Source organism: Arachis hypogaea, chromosome 5 (assembly GCF_003086295.3).
Source record: "Arachis hypogaea cultivar Tifrunner chromosome 5, arahy.Tifrunner.gnm2.J5K5, whole genome shotgun sequence".
NCBI classification, from domain to species: domain Eukaryota; kingdom Viridiplantae; phylum Streptophyta; class Magnoliopsida; order Fabales; family Fabaceae; genus Arachis; species Arachis hypogaea.
Window position 1 is genome coordinate 92,057,021 of NC_092040.1, and position 16,676 is coordinate 92,073,696.

The 16,676-nt window shown below is 29.7% G+C and overlaps 1 protein-coding gene across 1 annotated transcript; it reads left to right on the plus strand.

The window, feature by feature from the left end:
• Positions 1-15,696: 15,696 nt before the first annotated feature.
• Positions 15,697-16,363, plus strand: LOC140173239 (noroxomaritidine synthase-like). The gene is made up of 2 exons (XM_072196029.1): positions 15,697-15,747; positions 16,070-16,363. The coding sequence occupies exons 1-2, from the start codon at positions 15,697-15,699 to the stop codon at positions 16,361-16,363; spliced, it is 345 nt and encodes a 114-aa protein (XP_072052130.1).
• Positions 16,364-16,676: the final 313 nt, after the last annotated feature.

The window sequence follows — 16,676 nt, forward strand, 5'->3', positions numbered from 1 at the left end:
AGCATGCACACTTGATTGTCCAATATTAGGTAGCTCATTATCTTCTGCATCTAAAGCAGATGTGTCAGACGAATTCACACCTACAATGAATAAGAGAATTTTCAATTAGATGTGTAGTTATTTGTGAATACGTAAACATTTATCTGAAGTAAATCGTCATACCATCTAACTGAGGTGATGATTGTGATAAAACTTGTGGGGATTGGTTTGATGCTGATCCCACATTCAAATGTGTAAGATGAGGTTCATCATTATTACCATTCTGTTGACCTAAACAAAAAAAAGCCAAAAAAATAGATAAAATAAAACCACTTCCTCGCTGAGGATTAATTAAATCACACTAAAGATATACAACTCGAACGTATAGTACAACTACATACCTAACACATGTATCGGTGGTTGAGAAGAATCATTGTCAACAGTTTGCTCACCTAAACTCAATAAAATAAGCATACAACATATTTTCTAAATCAAGAGTTGTTAATGGTTAAATAAATTAAACGGCGAATGTATACCTGACCTACGTGAGGAAAGCTGAGATTGATCGAGACGAGTGTTTCGTACTATTCGTCCACCTCTACCTTTTGGTGCCAGGATTATCTGTCAAATAAGAAATAAATTAAAAAGAAGGTGTTATTAAAATATTTAAAATACAAGCAGTAAAATTCAACAGTTTAGATCACAAAAGTTGAATTACCATATTCCAGTAAAATTAATTTAAAAGATATTCCATACAACATAATGAAAAGAGAGCACCGAGAAAAGAATTTACTGTAAACAACTAATCTATAATGATATTACCACAAACTAGAAGAAGAAATAGTCATCAAATTTTGTCTATTAACATGATATAGCACTGCGAGCCCCTGGTTCAAGGAGCAAAAAAGTAAATAAAACACACAATATAAATGTAGGAAGAGTAGTGGGTTTTCACGTGGTGCATCCATCTATTGTAGATTAACAAGGTACATTTGATTATTAGAACCTAAAAGATGTCTATGCAATAGTGTATAATGTAATTATTAATAATTGACATAATTAAAATTTGAATATGCAGAAAACTTAATTGATATGTGAAGTATTAAAATATAAAGAATTAATGTTATTCTTTTTTGCCTGTCCCAAACTGTGTTAAGGCTTTCTCTTATCCAAATATCATAGTGTTATTAGAGAGTTCATTATTCTATTTTAAAATATAAATTCAGGCATCATCAAACATAATAGATGGCAAGCTCGGATTGGAAGAGTTGGAGGCAACAAAAATCTCTATCTTAGCGCTTTTAGTAAGTGAATCTAAGCATCTAGCTATTCTATTCCACTTCTATTTTCATTTCTCAATAGTAATTCACTAGCACATGCCAACCAAATTTTTTAATTATGGACAAAGAAACCTCCAAGTACCTAGACCAAGAAAAAGAACCATGTATGATTACTAATTTTGGGTCCCTCACTTTTAATTGCGTTGAATTAAAACACCTCCTAAAATATCATAGGTACACGTATATATAGAATTAATGAAAGCAATAATTGATGGATACACTAAAATTGGATGAACTTATAATAAACTGTGTAAAAAAAGTCATTACCAAAAATAACAGCGCAAAAATAAAATAATATCTCTATTTATTTTATTTAATCAAGAGTATTTAATTATGGAATATAACTGTACCTTTAAAGGATTTGAGAAAAAATGATTTGGGTTTGGAAAGAGGTGATTTTAAAGGTTTAAAAATATTTTTCAATCTCAAAATGCAGGGCCTCCATGAACAATAAAATTCACAGCAGCAGCATAATCTAATTCAATGAAGATGCCATAATCCAATAAAATTTTGAATGCAAGTAGTATCATCTTCCATATTAAATTAATGATAAGAACAAGAATGAGAAGAGATTAACATAACCTGCAACTAGATGGAATGGAGCAGCGGACCTGCTACAGCGACGTCGTCGATCAGACCTCCTTCAACGGACCTCCTTCCTTAAACAAATGGCACCAACAGTCCTTCCTTTTCCACCACCAGAAATCCTTGTTTTACTTGTTCTACGATGGCTAAATGGCAGAAAGGGAGATAGTGGGATTAGTGGGGTTTTTAATTTTTGATTTCAAGTATTACAAACTACAAATTAAAAGTGCGCGCGGTTGTTGTTTTTTGCTATTAGCGCTTTTTTTTAATTAGATATTCTATAACTTTTTAAAATTTTTGTGTTTCTATTTTTAAATTTGAAAATTATTTTTTTAAAAAAGAATTAAATTTGTAATTAAATTTTAACACAATTAACACCAAGCAACAAAAAAAAGCAACTAAAAAACCTACTATCCTCACTGATAGAAAACCACAATAACTAGAACAAGATGAATTGAAACAGTAACTCACCAATTAAAACAAAGACCAACTAAATCAATAACTGAAAAATTAAAACAATAAAGAAGACGAAAAAGAAATTACCTTAGTTTTCACATGTTTTGAAAAAATCAGCAACAGAAGGGAGAGGAAGCTGAAGCTTTCATACTTGATGGATATGGCTGAACGAAGGGTTACACAATGGCAGAGGAGAGACTTCACAGCCGGAAAATGACGACTGCGTGGAGGCTCGAAAATGCATGGAAACAAAGGCGTTTGGATGATGCTTGAGCAGCTTGTACCGCGGCGGAGTAGACGCGGTGGCGGCAGTGGCTGGGCAGGTTGAAGAATGGAGAAGAAATGGAGGTTGCATGTTCAAATTTCTGCTGCTTTCAAAGCTTCCAAGAAAGGGGCTCTTTTGGAGGTTTGGGAATGAGGTCACAGAGAGCTTAGGGCAACGCGATTTAAGGGTGTTTTGGTTTTGTTTTTGTTTCTCTTTCTTTCTTTGTTATTGTGCCAAAAAGGGCACCCTGTTATTATATTATATTACTTGTGTGAATTTTTCTTTTAATATAAATGAACAAATTTAAATTAACCATTTAATCAATTCAATACAAATAGACATATTTAGTTATTATTAGTATGATTAATTATGTTTATATATTTGATTAAAAAAATTATAAAGTTTTGAAATTAAAAAATTAACAATTAAATCTTTTTAAATATATCCAAGATATATGTAAAATAATACAAAATAAATATATACTTGTAGTATTATATATTTTGGATATATTCGTTCCAATACTAAATTGAATTTAATTCCGAATTCATAATCCAAATTAAAATGATAGTAAATTACTTATTTTGAATTCGAACTTCATTTGCTCCTTTGGTATAATTACTTATTTTTTTACTACCTTATTATAAAAAAGATTAATAAGCTAAGCCAAAGGTTGGTATAATTTACTTATATTTTACTTCCTTATTATATAAAAGATAAATAAGCTATTTTACTACCTTATTATATATCAAAATTGGAATTCTATAGCTACTCTCGCATATAAAGAATACATTACTAAGTATTGCCTATGTAAGAAATTATAGAGAGAAGAAATCCAATTATATTAAACACCACAACAGGATCCATGTCATCTGCTGCCATGATCCTATAAAACAAGTAACTTTAAGAAAAATTTTATGGTCTTACTTATCTGTCATTTGCACACTTCAACAAAGAATTCATTACTAAATTTCCAATTTTACTGCCTTTTACTAAAATCTGAGCACAGGACTAATCAAGAAATGTAGTTTGAGATTGATAGAATGGATCAATTAGATTTTAAAAATTAAACAAGAGCATTTCAACAAATGAACATGAACCAATTCAAAATGAAGCAGTAGAGTAGTAGACATATACAATTAAATAACCCCGGTTTCTAGAGAAAAAGGTAAAAAAATCAAAGAAACAAAATTTGTTTTACTTATAGTTTACCGTGATTTTGTAGGGTGGCTGAGGCATTTCATCGAACATATGAGATACATAAAGACACAAAACTTGTAAATCTACATCACATAGTCTTCATTCTCGTCTTCGGAACAAGCACTTTCACTATTTGATCCGTCAAAATCTTCGTTATCATTGATGAACTCATCATTCAGCAAAGTGTCCATTGGACAATTTATATCTTCTACATTTACCTCTTCCATTGGAGCATTTGCATCAAACAATGAAATAACTTCATCCTCCAAAATGACATTTTGCGCTCTTAATTCAGAAACACTATCTTGATAAAAGTCATTACTGTCATCTTGCCCATTGGGTTCTTCATCTGGATCATGCAAAGTTTCATTCATATATAGCTTGGCTCTAACTTTACAAGCCACCCACCATTCCCCGTTGGACTTATTCCCACTATGTGGGTATTTTGTGTAATATACCTGTTGTGCTTGTTCAGCCAAAACAAACGGCTCATTTGATTGTAGTCTTGATTTATACTTTATGTCAACTAACCCATATCTCTCATCAACTTTGACACCGTTAATTGGGTCAAACCAGCAGCATCGAAAGATAAATACAGAATTTCCATCACCCAAGTATGACAGTTCCAATATCTCCTCAAGAATGCCGTAGTAGTCCAAGTCATTTTCTCCATAAATATTTCCTTTAACACATACCCCACTATTCATAGTAGCTCTATTTTTGTCGTGATCCTTAGTATGAAATCTATATCCATTAACTTTTAAGCCGTTGTACGAAGTGACAGATTTAGAAGGACCATAAGCTATCTGTTGAATTATTCTACTTCTAATATGACCTGTATCTACCTGCAAATGAATATGATAACAATTGAAAGTTATACATTCTTGCAATACAAATAATTTTAATATTATAAATATTTAATTTCAAAAATCACTCACTTGATTCTTTATCCATCTACTGAAGTCCTTATCACGGACAATTAGTATTTCATCCTCGGAGATATTTGGATCTAACTCTTTCAGTGAATCCTCAAATTGTCTAATAAATAAAGCAATGAATATAACATTCAATTTATTTCTTTAAAACTAGTGTATATATAATATGAATATAAAAACTAGTTCTAACTTACTGGAGATAAGGTTCTATTTCTTCGCAGTTGACAAGAATGTATGTGTGGACGATATGAAGTTCTTCATCAGTTAAGTATTTTTTTGAACCTCGCCCAATGGAAAGGCATGGGTATCTAAAAATAGACAAGTGATTCTCGTCCAAATTTGAGCCACCATCATCATTCCTGGGAACTTGAGTCCGCCTTGTTTGTACTGTTGATTCAAAATACATAGAAGTAAAGTTGGAAATTTCTTCCAAAATATATGCTTCGCAAATAGATCCTTCAACTCTTGCCTTATTTCGAACTTTTCGTTTTAAGAATAGCATACACCTTTCAAATGGATACATCCATCGATACTGCACAGGTCCTCCAACCTTAGCTTCATAGGGGATGTGGATAACTAAATGCTCCATCACATCAAAAAAAGCTGGAGGAAAAATTTTTTCTAGCTTACAAACCGTTTCAATAATGGAAATCTCTGTCTGCTCTACAGCATCAGGGCGTATTTCAGTAGCACAAATTTCTTTAAAGAACAAGCTGAGTTCTGTTAGCACTCCCCATATGGATTTTGGCAACACGTCTCGAAATGCCAACGGTATTAGTCTTTCCATGAAAACATGACTGTCGTGACTCTTCATTCCATATATCTTCCCATCCGCTAGATTAACACATCGTGAAATATTTGATGCATAACCATCAGGAAATTTTAATTGCTTTATCCACTCACATACTATCCTCCTTTGTTGAGAATCTAAGACATATGTGGATTTTGGTTTTTTGTACTTTCCATTCTCGAATACCAACTCCAAGTTAGGGCGCTTGCATATTAGCTTCAAATCTTCTCTTGCATTCGCGTTGTCTTTTGTCTTGCCCTTTACGTCCATAACAGTGTTAAAGATGTTGTCAAAAACATTTTTTTCAATATGCATAATGTCTAAATTGTGTCTTATCAAATTAGTTGACCAATAAGGCAACTCCCAAAATATACTTTTTCTCACCCAATTATGAATGGTACCAAAGTCACCCTTTTTTCCTCTCGAATTAGCCCCAAAGTTAGCTTCCTCGAGTTTGTCCAACTCATTTAAGATGTCAACTCCACTCATTCGTTTCGGTGGAAAAGAGTTTTCCACGGTTGACTTTTTAAAAGAGTACCGATCACGACGAAATGCATGACCAGCAGGCAAGTACTGTCGATGACAATCAAACCAGCAGGGTTTAGCGCCGTGTTGTAGTCGAAACGATTTAGTGTTCTTCATGCAAATCGGACAAGAAAGTCTACCGTGAGTGCTCCAACCAGACAACATTCCATAAGCCGGAAAATCGCTTATAGTCCACAATAATGCTGCCTTCATGTTAAAATTTTTCTTTTGCCATGCATCATAAGTAGTAACACCATTGTCCCACAAAACCTTTAACTCGTCAATCAGCGGTCTAAGATAAACATCTAATCTTTTTCCAGGAGACTTCGGTCCAGGGATCAAAAGACTAAGGAATATGTACTCTCTTCTCATGCACATACTTGGAGGAAGATTGTAAGGTGTGACAAACACAGGCCAACATGAGTATGGAGTCTTCGAGCCAGAAAATGGATTAAAACCATCAGTGCAGAGTCCAAGCCTAACATTTCTAGATTCTTGGGCAAATAGTTCATGGGTGGCATCAAATTGTTTCCAAGCATCAGCATCAGCCGGATGTGTGATAACCGATTCATCGTGGCGTACTCCATCCACATGCCACTTCATATATTGCGCAGTAGTTTTAGACATAAACAAACGTTGAAGTCTTGGAGTAATAGGAAAATATCTCAATATTGGGTATGGCACATCTCTACTGCTATTAACTGTATCCCCTGCCTTTGGCTTAAATCGTGGGTGTCCACACATTGTGCAGGCTACATAACTAGTCTTGTCACTTGTTTCTTTATAATATAGCATGCAGTGATTAGGACAAGCATCAATTTTCTCATATCCTAATCCCAATTCTTGAATCATTGTCTTTGACCGGTAGAAATCTTCTGGCAACTTCTCTGAGGGAGAGAGACGTTGGGGTTCTTTCAGATCACGATGGGGTAAGAATAAAAAATTAATTTTTATGTTTTTTAAATCATAAATTTAAAATAAAGAATAACAATTTTATAAATAATAAATTATTAATAAATAAAAAATAAAAATAAAAATTTTATGAGTTATTTAATTTTTTGGGCAAAACACCTCAATAAACTAAATACACATCAATGTTATCTGAATGTCTCAAATAATCAGAAAATACAACGTCAAAGTCTAAAAGCATATTTCTATATAAATCGAATTGATTAAATTCGATTTAACGAAACACGTAGTAAATCGAATCCTTCAACATACTCTTTTAGTACTCTTTTTAAGTATTCTCAATAATCTTATTATTATTATTATTATTATTATTATTATTATTATTATTATTATTATTATTATTATTATTATTATATGATCAATTTTTTATTTACTTTGTACAAAAAAATTAACAATTCATACATAATAATCTTATTATTGAGAGTACCTAAAAAGAGTACTAAAATATGTTATTTCATATGTTATAAATATTTATGAGACTTTTTTTAAGTACTCTTTTTAGGTACTCTCAATAATAAGATTATTATGCATAAATTGTTGATCATTTTTAGATAAAATAAATAAAAAATTGATCATATAATAACAATAATAATAATAATAATAATAACTTTTTAAGTGCTAAAAATTTATTTAAAAATTATCTTTTAAAAACTCATTTAATAAATTATTTTTCAAAACAAACACTTTATAGCACAAAGTCCAATCAGTAACAAATTATCTCAACTATAAACACATTTGAGTGATCATTTCAGAACAACAACAAATTCAAAAGGTTTCAAAAATAAATATCAGCAACAAATTCAATTTTCAACGACATTATCAAAGTACAATGATGAATTACAGCAACACAACTAAAACAAAAAGAAAGGAAAAATTAATTATATTGGAACTGACCAAATCGGGGTGCGCCACAAGAAGCTGACGACGAGGCTCAAAGTAAGACGACGAATGAAGACCCACCCACCGGAACTTGCTACTGCTGCTGCCGGTGACGACTTGCACAAGGACGGCGTGCTTATGAGGACGAGGGGATGACGAGACAGAGAGCACCCGGAACCTTCTTCCCCGGAACCTTTTTATATTTAATATCTTAAATCATCTTTAATACCTTTTTATATTTAATATCTTAAATCATCTTTAGTTTTATTATTCTTTTAAAGTTTTTATTTTTTTTTCATAATTTTTTTAACCATTTTTCATACACATATCTATCGTTATCTTTTTTTCATTAAGTATTAAAAAGATAGAAAAGAGTACTACATGTACTCATTAGAATAAAAAAAAGGACAACAAGAATAGAAGTTATGTATAAAATAAAAAAGGTAACGGTAAAAACAAGGAAGAAAAATTAACTGATAATTATATTTTTGACCAATTTTTAAAATGCTAATTCTATTAATCAGAGACAATAATAGTTATATATGTATATACAAGGATAAGAGAAAATGGTAGTGTATAATATGATGAGATAATTTAATAAAAATAAAAATTAAATAATTTTTAAAAATAAAAAAATTAAAAAAATGATTTCGATAGGATTTTTAGCTATTAGAATTATGGATGGAGATAAAGGATAATTTCGATATAAATTTTTAAATTTGTTTCTAATAAAACAAGATTGAGTAAATAAATAAATTTAATAATATTTATAAATGACTAATCTTTATATAATATTAATAAGTGTTTATATTCATTTTGTTACATATAATAATAACAAAATATTTTTTCATTTTGTTTTTCATTAAAATTTATTTATTTTACACAATTTACATGTTAAATAACTGAATGTATTTTTTTAATATTTATTTTTAATTATTAAAACTAAATTTATAATTTTAAAAATAAAAATATAAAATTAATTTTTTAAACTCAATAGAAAAGCGGCTGAACAGGCACGTGAGCCACTAGTTAAAGTAGTGAGAGAATAAAGACTAACGTATTTCTTCACAAATTAGTAGCAACATGAAATAAGTGAGGAAAGTCTATCAGTTGTTAAGCGGCCGCTAATTCCTCACTAAATAAGCTTTTGATTAGTGACTCAATTGCGACCAATTACTTCTAACATTTTCTCGGTTAGCTTTGGATTTACTACAATTCTGCGACGGATTTCCAACAAGATTAGCGAGTAATTTGCTACAAATTAGGTAGGATATAGTTTTTGCTTTGCGACAATATTGCCGTTGCTAAGTCGCTCGCTAAATTAAACTTGCGACAACTTAGCGACAAATGTATTTCGCTCGCTAATCAGCGACTTGAAATCAGCGAACGAAGTGTGTCGGTTGTTAAACGGTCGCAAATTTCTCACTACTTAGGTTCTAGGCATTCAATATCTGTATTTCCCCTTTAGCGACTAATTAGCAAGGAACACTTCCCTAGCTGAATGATTTTCCGTTGCGACGGGTTAGCGACGACTGTTTTCTGTCACTGAATTTTTACAATATTATGCGACAAATTAGCGAGAAACTAGTTGCTCGCTAAAAATAAAAACTTTGGTGACAAATTAGCTAGGAATTTGTCAATCACAAAATGCATTTCAAGTCTTTGTGACGGATTAGCTAGTAACATTGTTCCTCACTAATTAGTCTTTTCGCACAAAGTTTATTTAGCGACGAACTAGTGTGTGAATTATTTCTCGCTAATTGTATATCAAACACTTGCGACGGAATAGTGACAATAATATCCCTCGCTATTTTTCTTTTATTCGATTGAACTTCTAAGTGACTGATTTGCTAGAACATTGTTACTCGCTAATTATTTTGTGACAAATTAGCGAGGAAATTTTTCTCGCTCTTTTTTTAGCTACGAAACTTAATTTGCGAGAAACAAACTTACTCGTAAATCTCTCGCTAATCAGTCGCTTTTCTCAAGTTCAGGTATTTTGTGACCGCTCATTAATTTTGTCGTTAATACGTCACTATTTCTTCGCAAGTTAGTGACGGATTAGTGACAAAAAATATTTCTCGCAAAAATTCGTCGCTAATCTGTCAAATTCTTGTAGTGGATAGTCTTGTAGCGTGTTCTTCCTTCATCTCGGTAGCTATGTATTGCTTCCATGGTTTCCTGGGTAATAATCGAAGAAGAGAAGGAAAGTGATGAGAGAGAAGAGAGAATGTGAAGAAAAGCAATCAAGTATGTTTGAATAAGTTAATTAAAATGAGTTGCTTTTATTTCCCTTGCTAGAGTAGTGTGTAGCATTAAACACATCAATCATGTCACTCATATTCTCTCTCTCATTTATGTTTCCAATGCTACCAAGTTAAAATTTGAAATCAATCCTTAATGAGAAATAAAATCCGTTGGAAAACACAAGGCAAATGATAACATTTGCTTTCCTGATGGATTTTTGGATCAAGCATTGGATCACTTAGCATAGATCATAGTTGGGCTTTGGAGCAATGGAGTTCATTCTGGCCCAATTAATATCACAACAATTCAACCATATAATATAAGAAACATTAAGCAAGGTTGATTGTTAGTTTTGATTTGGGCTTGTAACATTTCTTTTATTTCGGCCCAAACAAAATCTGCATCACAAAATTATTAATTAACATATGTTAAATGAGAATCAAATTAATAATTTTGTAATTAATATAATTAATAATGTTTAGTCATCACAAATATTAATTTAGAGTTTTTCAAACTCATCTGTATATATGTGAATATTAATGTAAATGTTATTAGAAATTTAATCTTAATGTATATATCTTATTCAAAATGGATTAGTCCTTACCCTGTTGGTCTGATATATATATATATATATATATGTTGGAACTATCTGACTGCTGTTTTGTTCCAGGTTGATAGTGAAAATGAAATTAGGGTATTTATCAAACATTAAGAGCCCCAAAAAAATAAATGTTCCGAAATTAATATACAGGGTTAACCGAAAAATTGCATATATCAATATAGCAAAGAGATAATTTAAAAAAAATATTGCTATCAGTATTCAGTTTCAGAAGCTCCTGAACTCTTTGGAATACTTTTTGTAGAATTTTTTTATTTCTTCTAGTGTCTTGAAAATCATCCTGACCTTTGGAACAAATTGTTCATCCACAACATACCTAGTCTGCAGAATGAACCGAACATGTTATTATGGTGAAACAATTGTATAGTACTAAATAAATAGAACATTATCTCTTATATAAATTCAAATTCAAACAGTTTTCTGCATAATGAACCAAACACGTCATTATGGTGAAACAATTGTATAGTACTAAATGAATGGAACATTATCCATTATATAAAATCAAATTCAAACAGATTTCTGTATAATTAACCGAACACGTCATTATGGTGAAACAATTGTATAGTACTAATGAATCGAACATTATCCATTATATAAAATCAAATTCAACCAACTTTCTGTATAATGAACCGAACACGTTATTAAGGTGAAACAATTGTATAGTACTAAATGAACGGAACATTATCCATTATATAAAATCAAATTCAAACAGCTTTCTGTGGAATGAACCGAACACGTTATTATGATGAAACAATTGTATAGTACTAAATGAACGAAACATTATCCATTATATAAATTCAAAATACCTGTGTCTACAATTGAGAAATTATTAATTCAATTCAATTCAATTTAGAACACATGCATACATTCAATTCAATTCAATTTAACAATCGCATTCCATTCAATTCGATTAAAAAAAATCCAAACCTCATTCGCTTAATTCGTTTCAAAAGAATAATCTAAAACGCTCTCATTCAATTGATTTGAAGTTGAATCATTTATTGATTTGATAGAATATTGAAATTTGAAAACGAAGAAGATAAATCAACAAAATCGAAAAAGAAAACCAAGAAGAATATGAAGAAGAAGGACAAGCAGCAGAGAAGAACAACGAACAGAATAAAAAAAAAGAAGAACGACGAACAATAGAGATTGCAGATCCGAAAATTACAATACAAATCGTTAACATTGAAGAAGAGAAGAAGAAGAAGAATGTTTACATTGAAAAAGAGATTTATGTAAATCTGTTACATTGATAGGAGGAAGAGGGGAACACACGTGTATTTCATCTAATTTGGAAGATGGAGGAGGTGCGTTAACAAAAGAGTGCTTGAATGACTTGGATAAATTTTTTATATAAACGTGAAACATTATTGTTTAAATAATTTGAATGAATGAAAGTTAATTAGCAAAAAAGTAGTACTTTGATGAATAATTTGGAGGTGGTGAGGCCGCCAATTGAGAAGCCGGGGATTGCGGGAGAATATGATTTATCACGGTAGATTTGGGTAAAGGAATTTAGGGAGAATTTAATCCATACACTTAGTCACCAAAAAAAAAAAAAATCCATACACTTTCCAACTACAACATCTTCTCTTTCCCTAAAATCCAATGACTAATGACATGAACTTCATTTCAGGTTATATATCAAGAATTATGAAGGAGTAATTACAGCTGAAACTGGCATTAGAGGGTTGTTTTTCGGACATCCTGATGAAAGGGGTTAACAGAGAAATAGCTTTGGGCTTATTCTTTCGTATCAAAATACTCAAAAGTTAAAAAAAATAATGATAAAATAATAAAATAAATAAATTGTCACTCTTAAATTAAAATAGTGAAATATATATTTTATAAAAAATACAAAATAAATAATAATTAATTCCTTACTTTAAAAAATCTAATTTTTTCATGTAAAGAAGAATAGGAATAATGTAACACATTGTCTAAGTTATTTTGAATTTATTTTTATTGTCTCTCGAATATTTTTTATAGAGAAAATTTCATTCTCCTTTCCTGTAAGATGATAAAATGACATTCCAATTCCTTCTATTTTATAAATGTACATTTTCCTCCCTTCTAACTTAAAAAAAATCCTCTTTAATCTATTTTAAATCTGTTGTATTAACTAATATTAATTTTATTTATTTTTTAAGAAAAAAATTATTTTTTGAAAAAATAATCATTAGCAAAATTTTTTTTATCATTAAATTTTGCTTACCAAAATATCCTTTAATTAATTATTTTTTATTGATTAAATTGTATTTTTATTAAAATACTTTTAAAAAAATAATAATTAAATTATTTTTTCTAAGATACCTACCCTTCAATAATTTTTTAATTATTAAATTGTGATTTTACCAAAATTTTTGTTAACAATTATTTTTATATTTTACTATTAATTTTTTGATATCAATATATATTATTTTAACATTAAATAAAAAAATCTTACCACTGTTAATATATATAACAATTAATATATATTGATATTGAAAAATAATCTTACTAAAATTTTTTATTTAATGTTAAAATAATATATATAGATATCCAAAAATTAATAGTAAAATATAAAAAAATTGTTAACAAAAATTTTGGTAAAATTATAATTTAATAATTAAAAAATTATTGAAGGATATTTAAAAAAATAATATTATTAAATTTTTAAAAATACAATTTAATCAATAAAAAATAATTTATTAAAAGATATTTTGATAAGTAAAATTTAATGATAAAAAATAAATTTTTTGCTAATGAGTATAAAAATTAATTTATTTTTTCTTAAAAAATAGATAAAGTTAACATTAGTTAACACAAAAAGTTTAAAATGGATTAAAGAGGAGGTTTTTTAAAAATTAGAAGAGAAGGGAATGTACATTTATAAAACAGATGGGAGAGGAGTGTCATTTTAATATCTCACAGGAGAGAGGAGTGATATTTTCTCTTTTTTATATTGTATATAAAAAGCTTATTTACTTATACATTAATAAAAAAATATTATTTATTTATAAAAAATTAATTATTAAATTAATTACAGTATATTTGTGTATAAATATATATTATATGTTTAATTTAATTTTAATAATATTTTATATTTTAACGTATATTTTATATAAATAATAATTTAATAATTGATTTTTAATATATATCTAACCATTGTAAATTTATATACGGAAGAAATTAGCTAGAGGCGTTTTGTTGAGGTTATCTTTTTTTTACCTAACAACATTTAAAAGAATTGGAGAGTATTAGGTAAATAATGATCATTTGAATAACATAAACAATCACTAATTAAATAAAAATATATTATACTTTAATTTAATGTTATTAATTAAATTTAAGATTAATTTATTTTTTTAATTTTATTAATTTATATTATTCATATATTATTCAAAAAATATTATTGATTATTTATACTTTTCTAAAAAATTTATTGAAAAATTGTCATACGACTATATATGTTACGCAACACTAATAATATAAGAAACATTTCAAGTATTCCGAGAAATACTGGTGTATTAATTGTTTTAATTATTAATTTTAATTAATATATATTATATATATTTTTTATAATTTAAATCAACGATTAAAATAAATAATACAAGTAGGATGGCTGCAAATATTAATGTGGGATTGTGGGGTAAGAAAAGTTTAAAAAATATGTGAAGTGACATGTATAAATTAAATATATATAAATATGTAGTGCTAATTTTTAATGTGAACAAAAACTTTTGCAAAACCGAAACTAAGTCCAAAATCTCAGCTTCAAAAAAGCTGACAATATTGGGCTGAGATTTAATTTTCTTGGTCATCATGATGAGTCATAGACCTAACTCTTTATAATGCCATGTCAAGGCTACTTCCCATCCAAAGCTTTCACCTTCTCAACTTTAGGAAAAACTTGACAATATTAAATATTGGGCTGAGATTTAATTTTCTCGGTCACCATGATGAGTCATAGGCCTAACTCCTTAATTAATAATGCCATTTCAAGGGCTACTTCCAATTAAACAGACAGAAAAAAGGGTTACTTTCCATGCAAAAAGCCTAATTCTTTAGATATCTTTTTAATAATTTAACATGAAAAATATAGAAAATTAATAATATTTTTAAATAATGTACGAAATAATATAAATTAATAGAGTTAAAAAAATAAATTAATTTTAAATTTAATTAGTAATATTAAATTAGGATATAATGTATTTTTATTTGATTGGTGGTTGTTCATATTATTTAAGATGGTTATTGTTTATTTAACACTCTCCCGCTAAGGAGACAATGGCTTATTTGTATAATGTCTACAATAGACTATTGAGTTACAAAATGAACATCCCCCATACTATTTAGAATAACCATCTGAGTACTAAGGATAATAAACATCATATTCCCAAAAGCTTAAACTGATGGAAAAAAGTAACACTAATAGTTATATCTCTAATACTCCCTAAATCTCTATTATACATATTATACAAATATTCCATTGACTCTTCCTACTTTCTCTAATAAAAAATAATAAATTTTAATAATTCTCTATTTATGAGCAGCTGACAAGATTTCATCAACACAACAAAAATACCAATTAGCAATATAAAAAAGTTGCATAACTATCCGATCCCCAAACTTTTCGAATGGTCATACTGTTTCTCATTCTACCAATAATCCTCCTATATAATTTCTACATGTTCCTCATCGCAGAAGATGTTGTAGAACACCTCTGTTGATAGATTGGCCAATCCTTGGCATGTTACCACAAGTCCTTAGCAACTTGTGCCATATCCATGATTTTGTAACTAATGTTTTGAGACAAAGAGGTGGCACCGGTGAATTCATGGGACCATGGTTCACCAAAATGAACTGCATGGTGACTAGTGACCCCATGAATGTTCATCACATAATGAGCAAGAGTTTTGACAACTATGTCAAGGGCGGCCCCGAGTTTCGCGAGATTTTCCAAGCTTTCGGAGACGGTATGTTGACTTCAGAATCCGAGAGATGGAAATAATTTAGGACTATGCATCATTCCTTGCTCCGGCAACAGAGTTTCGAGGCAACGGCCGAGAACACCATGCAGAAGAAAGTCCAGAATAACTTGCTTCCGATATTTGATCGATCTAAGCATGGTTGCATGGAAATGTTTTGGATCTTCAAGATGTGTTTAGTCGATTAATGTTCCACGTGACATGCATCATGGTTTTAGGATATGATCCTAAGAGTCTCTCAATTGAATTTTCATTGGTGGAAGTTGAGAAGGCTTTTGACGAAATTGAGGAGTCCATATATATTCTATAGACACATATTGCCAAAAGAAGCGTTTGGAAGTTTCAAGAATGGCTTCACATTGGTGAGGTGAAGAAGATGACAAAAGCATGCAAAGTTTTCGACCAATTTCTATATTCGTGCATTGCAATAAAGCGCCAAGAATTAAATGGATGCAACAAAAGTAGTGGTGATGACTTGCTTAGTTCTATGATGATGATGGGTGAAGAAAAGGGCAAAATGGTCCATGATGATAAGTTTCTAAGAGATGCTACATTCAATCTTTTTGCAGCTGCAAGAGATACCATAACTTCGGTTCTTACATGATTCTTTTGGCTTGTTGCTACACACCCATTAATAGAGGCCAAAATTTTTGAAAAAATCGAAGAAGTTTTTGGCACTAGTGTCGAAAAAAATTCGAAGTTTTAGGGATGGAGGATGTGAAGAAGCTAGTTTACCTACATGGTGCTCTATGTGAAGATTTGAGGCTGTTTCCACCTGTTCCTATTAAACGTAAACAATCATTGAAACGTGACACAACACTTCCTAGTGGTCATTGTGTTATTGATCCAAATACAATTATTTTGTTGTTTACTTATGCAATGGGAAGGTTTGAAGAGATTTGGGGAAAAGATTGCTT

Bases quoted from the DNA above. Each gene is read 5' to 3' on its own strand.
- LOC140173239 (XM_072196029.1), top strand. From the start codon at position 15,697: ATGTCAAGGGCGGCCCCGAGTTTCGCGAGATTTTCCAAGCTTTCGGAG. The intron at 15,748-16,069 runs GTATGTTGACTT...TATATTCTATAG, and splicing joins TTTCCAAGCTTTCGGAGACG to ACACATATTGCCAAAAGAAG.